The 13,074-nt window shown below is 41.1% G+C and overlaps 1 protein-coding gene across 2 annotated transcripts in view; it reads right to left on the bottom strand.

Moving 5' to 3' along the window:
- Nucleotides 1–13,074, bottom strand: part of DGKI (diacylglycerol kinase iota) — a 178,196-nt gene that overhangs the window by 101,844 nt on the left and 63,278 nt on the right. For both annotated transcript variants that reach the window (XM_065658069.1, XM_065657275.1), the window contains exons 9-13: nucleotides 9,339–9,413; nucleotides 8,022–8,117; nucleotides 4,561–4,643; nucleotides 2,738–2,798; nucleotides 101–214 (exon numbers count right to left, since the gene is read on the bottom strand). In XM_065658069.1, coding sequence (XP_065514141.1) covers nucleotides 101–214; nucleotides 2,738–2,798; nucleotides 4,561–4,643; nucleotides 8,022–8,117; nucleotides 9,339–9,413 — 429 coding nt within the window. The remainder of the gene's footprint in view (nucleotides 1–100; nucleotides 215–2,737; nucleotides 2,799–4,560; nucleotides 4,644–8,021; nucleotides 8,118–9,338; nucleotides 9,414–13,074) is intronic.

The raw sequence follows: 13,074 nt of genomic DNA on the forward strand, positions 1-13,074 counted from the left end.
CTGCCTGCTATTTTAGCCCAAATGAAGTTCTGCCCTACACAACTAAATCAGAGCAGCAAGCTGAGAGCCTGCACGTAAGGGTACCCCAGTCAGTGCTTACCCCACCCCAGTTGAGAGTGCGGGCAAGGTCATTCCCAGTGCCAAGCGGAAGGACAGCTACAGGAGGTGGGGGGCTGAGTTGTAGCTCATCAAGGATGGAGAGGATCCAGCCCACCTATAAAATGGGAAATGCAGAGAACCGTTAGGAAGATTAAAAGGGCTGGGGAAAGAAAGAAGGAAAGAAAAAAAAAAAAAAAAAAAAGGAAAACCATAAATTTTCAATGTATCCCCTTTACAGAGAAGATCAACTAAAACAAAAGGGAGGAGATCTGAAATGCAACTCTACAAGTGCCTCATCTGAGGTTTCATCTTTTGGAGAACAGATACAGCAGTTTCCATGAAGCTTCTGTGCAAGCAGAAGCAACAGGATGTCAATACCAGTTGTCTTAACAGCACACGAAGTTACTGGGGACAGGGAGCGCATAAGTTGCTGATCTTCAGGCAGGAAATGAAAACAAATAGAATTACACCTGATATTATAAGGCTGCCTAACTACGGGTCTGAAAAATACTGTATGTAAAAATGAGTGAAGAATAATATGGACAATTCAAGAAAAAATTTTTGTAGTGCTCTTGTGCTAAAGGAAACTCAACTTTTGACAAATATCATGAAAGAAGATGCAAGAGACACATTAGAGCAGCATGGTATCTCAGAGCATGTCCTGGAACTGGAATAGAGGGTCCAGAACAAGTCAAGCATGGACTTGTCCACAGGTCTCCCATTCCCCAGACCACAGACTTTAGTGCTGAATTATTTCACACAGTGCAAAGCATAATATATATATTCTAGTCAGACACACACACACACATCTGCATGTGTGCGTATATTTATATAAATGGAAGATTTAAAGACTAAAAAAAAGACAAACTCTAATGCTCAGGGTTAAAGACTTTGTAATACCTACCACTTCTGTAAATGCTTTTAGCTTATAGACAAAAACCACAAATTAGTAATTTATAAGTACAACATGGCTATTTAACTTGAGGTCATTTCTAAACCTTGCGCATGAGTTTTACAATCAAGGATGACAATGACTATCATTTCCCTGTAAACAGAAAGCTCATGACTGCTTTGAAAGCAAAGCTTTCCATTTATGCCCTGCAAAGGAACAGCAAGCAACAATGATGGAAAAGTTACAATAAGTTCTGATTCACCTCAATAATGCAAGGTAACATCTGGCCTCATTGAATATTCACCAAGTCCATTTGAGCTAGATTTCTCATTTCTAGATGTAATGGCTTTGGGAATAACTAGATATTAATTTGCTTCAAACTGAGCAGCAGCAAATGTAATAGTGGAGTTCTGTTCGTACTGATTAGAAGGTGCTGCCACCTGTCGCTTGTACTGCTCAGCAAAGGGAAAACAAAGGATGGTCAGCCTCAAAGTGGTTGCATTCATTTCTGTTTTAATATTGTCAGGATTATTTTTTTTTCCTGTTAAAATATTTATTTCCTCAGAAGGAAGGAAAAGACTTTCAGAAACAGATTGAAACACTGTTTTGCAGCTTATGCCTCCTGCTAAAACAATGCCTTGCATGTTTCGCAATGAAAGTTCACAATTCAGTAATATTAATAACTTATTTTCACAGGTACCAGCAAGACAGCAGTCTAATAATGTGTTTTTTCCTTCATTCTTGCAGGGGGAACACTCATATTAATAATCTCTACAGCTGGGATTCTGAACAGACAGTTCCCCCAGAAATTAAGGCAGAGGTAGATTAAGGGTGGGGTTCAGCTCATTACCAAAAAAAAAAAAAAAAAATTAAAAAAAAAATCCTCCCCATGCTCTAAACATCTATATATATCTATCCTGGCCGGCCAATGCATCTTGCAAGCAGTAATGTACTTTCCTCACCATACTTATTGTTACAACCGTTATTAAATGCATGTTTGGGGAACCGAGCTTCACAGAGATTAAAGTTTAGTTGTTCAACAGTATTTAAGCAGTTAGTGGCACAGACTGAGATTTACAATATTCCTAACTACTGGAAAGAGTAATGCAGTTGTAATACCTCCATTACCACTCATGGCCTCCAGACTCTGAACTGCAGAGCCTGTCTCCAACTGAAGGTGCATAAATCCTTTAAAGATCTGGCTCTATTCACTTTTCCAACAACACACAGAAATTCAGTAACAAAGAAAAATACTGAACCTAGATCTGCCAGATCCCAGGCTAGTAGCATGAGAAATACAATATCTTTTCTCACAGATGTTTCATAAATAAGTGGGGAAACTCACTTTCTTTAAGCAGAGGAAACCCTATTTGACTGTACTCAAACACCATGGAGACAATAAGAGGAAAGAGCAGAAATTAATATTTAATGGCTCCCAGACACTGACTTAACCTGCTAGACCTTCAGATCTGTGTAAATATTTAGAGGAGGTCAGCAAGGTTAGTCTTTATTTTTTTTTAGGCTATACCAAATGTTTATGCATAAAGCAGATAGGACCTTGGACATTAGGATCACTACTCTAGCAAGACCACACAGAAAATTTATTAAAACAAAAAAAATATTAGATTTCACAATAGTAAGGTACATTATCTGGCTCTGCAGGCATAGCAGGATGGCAAACCCACAACTGTGAGGAATTTACTCTCTTGGCAATGACTGCAGGGCTGCCGGGCACAGGCCACCTACCGTCCCATCCCCACCACAGGCCAGGATCCGCAGGTTTGGCACTTTTCTGTACAGTTCCAGCCTGGCCAGGAGAGGGAAAGGGAAAAAAGGAGGGAAAAAGTCAGAACAATGATGCAGGCACTTTTTATGCGTTCTGCGGTGTGACAGTTTAATCACTGCTCATTGCATCCTCAAATATTCAATACTAAGGGCGCAGGTAGAGGCAGAAAAATAAACAAAAGTAACCCTCAGTGTTACTGAAAAATCTCGGCAGTGAGGAGGCATCGGCCCTGGCAAATGCAGGTGGCATTGGCCCTGACCCAACCTGAACCCTGTGGCTCACCTCACTTCACACACATACGCAAATCCACTAGAATGTGAAATGACGCCTTCCTCTATGGTTAGGCAGCACCTCCTGAGGGGTATGTTATCTGCTTAGCATGTTACAACTACCTGAAACGAGGTTGTAGCACGGTGGGTGTTGGTCTCTTCTCCCAAGTAACAAGCAACAGGAGGAGAGGAAATGGCCTTAAGTTCTTAAGTTGCACCAGGGGAGGTTTAGATTGGATATTTGGAAAAACTTCTTCCTGAAAAGTGTCGTCAGGCATTGGAACAGGCTACCCAGGGAAGCACTTGAGTCACTATCCCTGGTGATATTTAAAAGATGTGTAGATGAGGTTCTTAGGAACATGTTTTTGTGATGGACTTGACAGTACTAAGTTAATGGTTGGACTCTATGGTCTTAAAGGTCTTTTCCAACCAAAATGATTTTATGATTCCCATGCTAAATCTGAAATACCAGATTCTCATGCTTCCTCTGGAGACAACAAAATCTTTCATTCTCCTCTTATCCTAAGGCAAAAAAAAAAAAAAGAAAAAAAAAAAAAAAAAAGAGGTTTTTAAACAAAATGTAGCGTTCCTCATCAGGATTCGCTGAGCCATCATTTCTGAGGCATGTAGAACATGACAGCTCCTTCAACTGGTAGCTGTATTTTTTTGACACCAGAGAAGGCAATATCTAACAGAGCTCTTTCTCTGGATATCTGATCGAAGATACCAACAGTAGAGCCAAGAAAAGTACCCTTTAAGACCTGTTCCTTCAGCTGCGTGAGAGGCATAATGAAATATTATATCTCCCAATGGTGGGGATATATTCACACTACAGACTCTAATGAAATGAGGCCTTAGCCCTCTTTTAACTCCATTACACAGCTCTGAAAACTGTACATCTACTTTAGAGCTTCTATACATCATGAGAAGAGTAGCAGCGGAGGTATTTCAGCAGGAAAAAAGGCCTGGATGGTCTAGAAGTATGAATAGCAAATACTTGGACCATTCTTATGCAAGTAGATATCTGATTTTACATGATTACTATCTTTTTGGGCTGCCTAACTTGTGAAAGTAGCACTGAACAGATGGTTAAGCAAAACAACTGTCAGTATCTCATACCATAGAAGGATGGTGTCATAACCCTTAGCGAGAATCAGCCCTTTAAGGACAGGTCCTCCCTACCTTGGAAGAGGCTCATACTTCAACCGTTGCCCACATAAGCTGAGTTAGTTACTCAGAAAGCAGAGAGAGTTGCATTCTGGAAATCTGGAGGCAGCCTCACCCTACTGCAATACTCAGCCACTGACATCAGCAGCAGGTCCATCTTGGAGCCATCTGGAACTGGCTCTGTCTGACATGGGGGCAGCTCCTGAGCTCTTGTCAAAGAAGCCACCACTGCAGAGCCCCACCCTCCTGCTATCAAAACCTGGACATATAAACAGTCTAACAATGTATCCAAGCTAGACCTTTGTCTGCTTTCCTGATAAGAAAAGAATTATGTTCTAGAAACTTACGCATCTCTTGGCCCTTCCTGAGAGAGATCAAAGACTTGGCGTGGATTCAAATACCACATGAACATTTGGAGAACCTTGGTGCCCTAGGAAAAGAAAAAAAATATCTGTGCTTTATAAAGCAAATATACCAAGAAAAAGAAACTATAAAGTGGCATAGCAGATGACTGCGTTAGAGAATAGCAACCCACCAATTTGAGGAGGGTCACTTTAACAACACAGATGATTAATAGTTCATAAGAACAGGAATTCAGGGTCAGACCAAAGGTTCAACTCTCACAGCAACCTGTTCTTCTACCTCTCTCCACCTGCAACAAGAAACCTCCATTATCCAGCTCCACCCTCAGCTATCCATACCAGCAAGAAGCTGAACAAGTTTGTGGGCAAAGTCACCATCACATTGAACACTGTCTTGCCCAACATCCAAGCAATGACACTTCTTTGACCTTCACCATCACCACCATGAAAACATATAAGTATAGCCCTCTACCATCTATCTAATGAAGCAGGAACCAAGGATTCTATCAGCTACAGCTGCCCTGATGTTCCCTCAGTGAGTGCCATGTACCATCATCTGAAGATATAATTTCCACCTTCTCAAACTCTTGGGTTCATATTCCAGACACTCGATCACTTTCCTTCACATTCTGCCCGGACATAAAGTGGCAGGATTCTTACCAGTACAACAGGGCTAGGAACCCCATGAGGTGATCTTGTACTCCAAAGTAATTCAAGAATACATTTCAGACATAGCCTGGGGGGTGCAAGTCAAGAATTTACAGTAGTGCAGCATGTGTGGTTATGGTCACAGAACAGTTAAAGCTGAGTCATGCCCCTTCTACAGAGATGTCTGTCTGTACGTCATGTGAAACAGGCTGCAGTCCTTCCAGTTCATCCCAAACTTCTTGCTGAGATGCTGGTTTCATTTCTTCCCCTATCTGTATATTCACAGGCTCTCCATTCCAGCCCTCACCAAGTTGCAAGATTTCCTTCTGACCTTGGCCAAACTAACTGTTCTCTGCATAAGCAGCAGCTTTCTGGGGAAAATGCCAAGAGAATCTACACTCCTTTGCCTTGGGATGTCTTGTGGTGGAGTATCTCTAGGCAGTGCCCACTAACTCCTTTGACATGTTCGGTCATCAGTAGACATTACTGGAAGTGCTCAGCTCTGCATGCCATCATTTGTTCACAGTTTTTAAACTTTATTAATATTTGACCATCTCTTTTTCATTCATTGTCGCAGTAATGATTTGCTTCTCCCTTGTTTCTTTTTCATTAGCTCCCCCTTGTGAAGAACTGCTATTCTAACACTCTCCCTTAAGTGGAGAACCAAGAATAGCAGTCCAAGTGCCTCATAAAAGGTGTAAGAACAGATAAAATAAATGCAATATTTCCTGCAGGTATTCTCCCAGCCTCAGCTATTTGCAGTTTTTAGAACTCGAGCCAGACAGAGATCCAGGGCTTCAGTAAACTTAAGAATTTTCTCTTCCAAATCTTTCCTTCAGCCCATGTAAATTTTTAGCATCCACGACATCCTATAGCAAGGAGTTTTGCAGATGAACTACACACTGCGCGAAGGACTCGTTCCTCTGTTTTGAATCTGAGTCTTAGCAGTTTCATTTTATATCCTCCCTAATTTTTTCTAACAGTGAAGAAAGCGAACAGTAGCTATGTTATTCTCTGTGCTCTGTAGGACTCTGTTATATCTTACATAAATCTCTTCAAACAGAAGGCCCTGTCTATCAAAAGGCACTCAGAGTAGCTCATATTCAAAAAGTGGAAAACATTCAACTTGGATAAGTTTTCATTCCGAGAACCCTAAGACAGAAGTCTACTGCATGAACACGTTAATCACAGAAATTTGGTTTTCTGTGGTACAGTACAAGACCAGTAATGATTTTTTTTAAATGCCATAGGAATGCGTCATTTCACATGCTAACTTCATTAGGCTTTCTTAGTAAAATTAAATCACTTTTTGGATAAAAGAAAAGTCTAACACTTCATTGGCAATCTAAATTTTCGGTGGAAAGATATCCTTCTATGACAAGGTGACTCACTTACCGGATGAGGGAAAAGCTGTGGATGTTGTCTTCCTCGACTTTATTAAAGCCTTTGGTACTGACTCCCACAGCATTCTGCTGGAGAAACCGGTTGCTTATGGCTTGGGTGGGCATACTCTTCTCTGGGTAAAGATCTGACTGGATGGCCGGGCCCAAGAGATGTGGTAAACAGAGCCAAATCCTTTTGGTGGCCAGTCACGAGTGGTGTTCCCCAGGGCTCAGTATTGGGCCCAGTTCTGTTTAATCTCTTTATCAATGATCTGGATGGAGGAATCAAGTGCACCCTCAGTAAGTTTACAGATGACACCAAAATGGGTGGGAGCGTTGATCTGCTGGAGGGTAGGAAGGCCTACACAGGGATCTGGACTGTCTGGACCGTTGGGCTGAGGCCAATTGTATGAGGTTCAACAAGGTCAAGTGCCAGGTCACAACAACCCCAGGCAGCACTACAGCATTGGGGCTGGAAAGCTGCCTGGTGGAAAAGGACCTGGGAGTGCTGATCAACAAGCTGAACATAAGCCAGCAGTGTGCCTAGGTGGCCAAAAAGGCCAACAGCATCCTGGTTTGTGTCAGGAATAGTGCAGCCAGCAGGACTAGGGGAGTGATCGTCCCACTGTACTTGGCACTGGTGAGGCTGCACCTTGAATCCTGTGCTCAGTTTTGGGCCCCTCACTACAGTAAGGACATTGAGGTGCTAGAGTGCATCCAAAGAAGGGCAATGAAGCTGGTGAAGGATCTAGAATACAAGACTTATCAGAAGCAGCAGGTGGATCTGGGGTTATTTAGCCTGGAGAAAAGGAGGCTCAGAGGAGACCTTATCACTCTACCTGAAATGAGGTTGTGGCAAGATGGGCGTTGGTCTCTTCTCTCACGAAATAAATGATAGGACAAGAAGAAATGGCCTCAATTTGCACAAAGGGAGGTTTAGATGGGATATTAGGAAAAACTTCTTCATCAAGAGAGTTGTCAAGCATTGGAACAGGCTGCCCAGGGAAGTGACTGAGTCACCATCCTGGAAGAGTTTGAAAGACACGTAGACGAGGTTCTTAGGGATACGGTTTCATGGTGGACTTGGCAGTGTTAGGTCAACAGTTGGACTCAATAATCTTAAAGGCCCTTTATGACCCAAACGATTCTAAAGATTAAGTCTTCTGAAAACCTTCAAACTACAATTTTAGATTCCTTTTAAGAATCTGAAGACAGGACTACAGCTGCTCAAATACTCAAGTATCCATCCCAGTCATCCAATTCTATTGAAGTGGAAAGGGCATTCAACAGCAAGAACCTCTTCTAAGGACCACAATTCAACTGCATGGAGTTCTTCCTATCTGAGTCAGCAAAAACTATTCTCGTCTGCAGAAACACTTTTGTTAAACTAAAACTTTGTGACCCAGATGTTCTTACCTGATTCCCTCCACTTTTTGGATTGACAAAAACCAACAGTGGCTTCATGAGTGGAGAGGAGATAGGCTTTATCACAAATGGCCGACCTTTGTTATCCTGAGAAACAGAAGCAAAAAACGGCTTTAGTACAAGCTATGTATGTTTCCCTGGCATAACACATGCAGGAGACCCAACCTAACTCTGACTTCAGGTACTGGAAATAGGCCATGTTAATGTGATGCTCAGCTGGGACTAATTTATTCAGCTGAGACAATTGAGTAAGAAAATAAGAGGGAGGAAAAAAAATCACTTCAGGCCAGCATGAAGATATTTTAAAATATTACTCAAAGTTATTTCCCAAAAAAGCGATTATTCACACAGCCCTAGTAATGTGCCAGATAAAGAGCTGTTTCTAACATGAACAATTTTCCAATGGAAAATAGAATGGGATACTACTTATTTCATGAATTTCATCTAACAGACCAGTTGTATCTGCACTCAGTGGCAGATGATCTGCTCTTGAATTCTTGGCCTTGCCACCTTTGAACAAATGTCACAGGTCAAACAAGGCATGTCACTGAGGAAGCTATTTGTCTCCCTACACCTGCAGGACACCAGAGATCCCAGTAGTGTGGGCACTCTCCTGGGCTGTGGCAGACACAGATTCAAGTTACTGGTCTGCAGTTCTCCCACTAGCCAAGTGAGGACCTTAACCAGAGATCTCTGCCTATGCAGAGGTGAGTCTCCCTCCTCCTCACCCTATGAGGCTGTTGTTCATCTATATAACTAATTCACTAGGCAGGGTCTGAAAATGAGTTCTTCTCTAAGCTATGTGATAAACCAAACCATCAGATCATTCATTTGTTTTCTCTCTCTGTGGACCCAATGGCAATTTTCACACAAGCAGAATATTTCCAATATGAGACCTCCCAAGAGAGAGACATTCAAATTGGACTAGCCCTTTGCACCAGTGCTCTCAGCATGGATTTCACAACCCCAGTTTCACACTCCTGCTCTGCCTAGTGGAAACCAAGGATCTGAGCTGAGTCTCTTACATCCCAAGGGAACACTGTTACGTTAAGCTGCTAGTCTTTCTGGAGTCTGGTATGTTGTTTCTTGAAAAAATCAACTTGGCAAATAAGACACTTCTCGTACAAGTTTTATCAAAACTGATCTCTCCCCACAATGAATTCAATAATGTGGAATTTTCAAGGTGGAGGGGGACGGGGCAAGGGGAAGCAAACAAACCTGCAGTAAAAAAAAAAAAAATCGCTTTGAAGTCTGCACTTAAAGATTTAAACAAAAGGAGCCTGACTTCAAATGCACTTGAATACCTACTTCATTGCCTCTTTTGCTAGCTTTTCTTTTAAAAGATGTTCTCTTCTTCCGCCGTGTTGAATTCTTTAATGAGTTCTATATCAAAAGAAAAAAGAATACATGAAAAGCAAAACAAAATTTAGAAGACAGGCCCAGACAGAGCCCCTTTACGAAGCTCTTCCATGCATGTCCACTTGGAGAATGGTAAGAGTATCTGGCACATGCTCAAGATTTAAATTACATGCGCTGCATGCTTTACACTTCCACACCACCGTTTATGGAGAAAGCCACACACGGAGACCAGACTGGTGCTTTGGAACTGGAAACTTTCCCACGCTGTGAGGGGGGAAAAAGATCCGATGCTCCCATAGACTCACATAACACCACATGTTGTACCTGCCAACCCTCCCAATAGGGGTAGGAGACGCCCGTTTCCCCTTCGGGGCTCCAGTCTCCTGCCCAATCAGGCTCGTCTCCTGGTATGGAGACCACCTGCATAAAGATGTAATAAAAAACATGATAAATGAGATTTTTTCATGTTTTTTTTAGGAAAGAAAACAACAAGTTTTAGCTCTGGCAACCATTATGACTCAACATGACATAGGCCACCATGGCATATGATGCTGGCACTGTGGATTCAGCTCCAGTCTATCAAGAAACTTGATTAATCATCTGCTAAGGAACAAACTGAACTGTTAATATTTACGGATTTGGTGAGGGGGGTATTTGTGGAGTTTTCATTTGCTTTGTTTTTAAATAACAATATCCCTCAAGTATATGGAAAAACCCCCCACAAAACTTCTTGCATTTTTGCAGAAATTATTAAGGTAGAACTTGCATCAAAGATATTCTCCAGACTGGCAAGAGCCTACTCAGTGATATTGAACCCCAAAGGTTTTCTGGTGTGATAAGAACAGTCCATAAAGGGGAATTCTATTTTATTTTATTTTTTTAATTATTTTAATTCAGTAACTGAAGTCATACCTGCATGAAACCCTAACCCTTTCCGTATGATTGGAATTTTATATTATAGGAAATACTGTAAATATTTTCTCAGTATTTCAATTCTTAATTTAGCTGTCACCAGGAAATAAAGTAACACAAGAAGTTAGAAGAGAGTTTATGGATTTTCTTCTGGCTTCAAGAGGGGAGCAAGATCCACTCAGCTCATCCGAAAGTTCATTTTTGTCCTGACTTTATTCAAAAGCGTATCACTAATAAAAAAAGCCAATGACCAGAGCTCATCAAATGTGTAAGCACTGATGTCTGTCCTTAATCCTGCTTGCTAACCAACATTAACAGGAAAAGCTAAGACTCTGTTCAGTCCCTTACAAACACTTCCAGAATTTCAAGACTTCAGTACAACACAGTAGATACGGAAGTTAATGTTTCCACATCTCTGAGAAGTTAAGAAAAACTAACAGCTATCTAACTCAAATACCTAAAGACACTGTCCTTTTTCATCCAGATCAAGAGAAGCCTGCTGTATGGCATGAAGTCCCAAGCTTTTTGTCACTTCTCAACATTCTTTGTGGACATATAGCACATAGTTATACCTTGTTGCTTACTGAAAATACTGAAGACAAGACAGCTCTGTGGAGCAACTAGAGGACATTTGTCCTTTTAGTCCATATTTTGAGATATCATCTAAAGAAATGTCCATAGTCTTCTCTAGTCTGATACAATGTGACCTTGAAAGCTTAATAAACCACAAAGACTCTGCTGACTACAGAAGAGCATTAGCAATATCATCTCTATGGTCTTTCATTGCTCAACCTCGAGAGTCAGATTGACTGTAGACAAAAGTCTTCACGTCAGTAGAAAGGTGTGCGATGTTACTCTCAAAGGTGCCTTTCTTGGAGGCCTTAGCCTAGTTCCTCAGCCACTCTGCTGAAGGATTCTCCCTGGAGTGGGGCAAAATACATGAGAGAGAGAGGAGACTGAGTCTATCCACAGCCTTGCCAGTGGTCTGCTGAAAGGTAAAGGGCATATCAAGCCTTTTCCCTGTGCTTCAGTACATCCAGGTGTAAAATTCATAATACTTATCCAATGGTAAAGTGCAGTGAATTCTGCTGGCAAATTGTAGTCTGTAACTCCAGTTAGGTGTTATACTAAGCAAGTACTTAACTGTACCTCTGGAAGAACTGTACTTTTAATTCTATCTCCTCAATGGATAGACCTAAGCCCAGTGAAATTCTTCTGCAAAGGGCAAGGACAGTTCAGTAAAATCCTGACTAATTGGAAAAAAAAAATAAAATAAAGAATATTTAAAAGTAGTTGTCATTAAATCACATTATAACATCTCTTTTCTTCCCTATGGGCAGGGTGGAAAGAGACATAAAACTCTATTAGACAGAAACAGTTTTAGTCTAAGCCTCTATTCATTATTATAACTTTGCTCATGTCTGCACTTTAAATGATAATAAAATATGCTACGACACAACTAAGTTCTTTCACATTTTTTTGAATGTGCCTACACCTATAGTGTTAAGAGAACCTAAAGCTTCACTGTGACCATTGCAACTGCATGTCATAGCAGACAAAAGGCAAAAAGCTGATTGAACATCTGCACGCTGTCTTTGCAAAGGAATAACAGCCAAGCATAATCATTAGTCTCTGCACATTAAACTGAAGAAATGGATGTGTACTGCCTTGTCCACATAACAAGGCGATGAGTATTTTGTAAACATATAGCGTTATTCAGTGAAGTACCTGATAGCAAACCATGCCTTTAAATGGGCACCATATGTGAATCCTAACTTGCCACTGGAAAAGAAATCTCTTCTTTGTGGATATCAGTTTCGCCATCTTAGAGAGAGATTTTTGGTATCGTTGCATTGTCATTATAGTTCTAAGCAAGCTTAGCTAGATGAACAGAAGTATTTGAGTCCTTCTCATATGGTGTTGGGTTATGTGAGCACCACAGACTCTCTCAAAACCAGTGGATGCTTTCAACCATTTCCTTTACATTTCAGCATTCATCTTCAAAGGCTTTTAGCATGCTGGGCTTCAAATGACCTAAATAATGAACAGCCTCTGGGAAGATCAATCTTGACCATCTTCTGGTTGTTCACAAACCACAATCAGACATGCCAGCTGCAGTCAGCAGTTGAGGAAATGAAGAAATAAGACCAGAAGTAGAAATAGTCTCTAGCACTTTTTCAAGGTCCTCAAAGGAGGAGGAGAAGAAGAAAACACCATATTTAGTCACCCTGAACAGAAAAAAAAATGGAATTTTACAGTTACCGCCTTTGCTTTCCCAAACAGAAGACAGACTTTCCTTATCTACTTTTCTCCCACAACATAAGCATAGCAAGTCCATTTCTAGAGCTAACACCACCTGAGCTACTAAACCTCACCTTTATCAATTACCACCAGTCTACAGGGGTGACTTGCATTCACAAACTAGAAGATGGAATTAATTTGAACCCTGGGAAATCAGACCTGGTATCAAAGTGTTGCTAACACAATAAACACTGGAAATCAGTAAAGCAGTTACAAAAATTGGCTCAAATTATGAGTAAATGGAATAGGTACTGGGAGTTTTCCATTCATGTAAATGGGTCACTACATACAGGGCTACCACCAATCCCAAAGCTGTTTGAACCATTCTGTATATTCTTCATGTTGGAATAAATTGCTTGCGAGAAACAAAAGCTCCCCATTTAGAATGTAGGTTGTCAGCAGAGATTTACCTTTAACCAATTACACCATTGTGCTTCACTACCACAACACTGATGGTAATCAGAAGGGTAGC

Source organism: Caloenas nicobarica, chromosome 1 (genome assembly GCF_036013445.1).
Source record: "Caloenas nicobarica isolate bCalNic1 chromosome 1, bCalNic1.hap1, whole genome shotgun sequence".
Taxonomy (NCBI): Eukaryota; Metazoa; Chordata; class Aves; order Columbiformes; family Columbidae; genus Caloenas; species Caloenas nicobarica.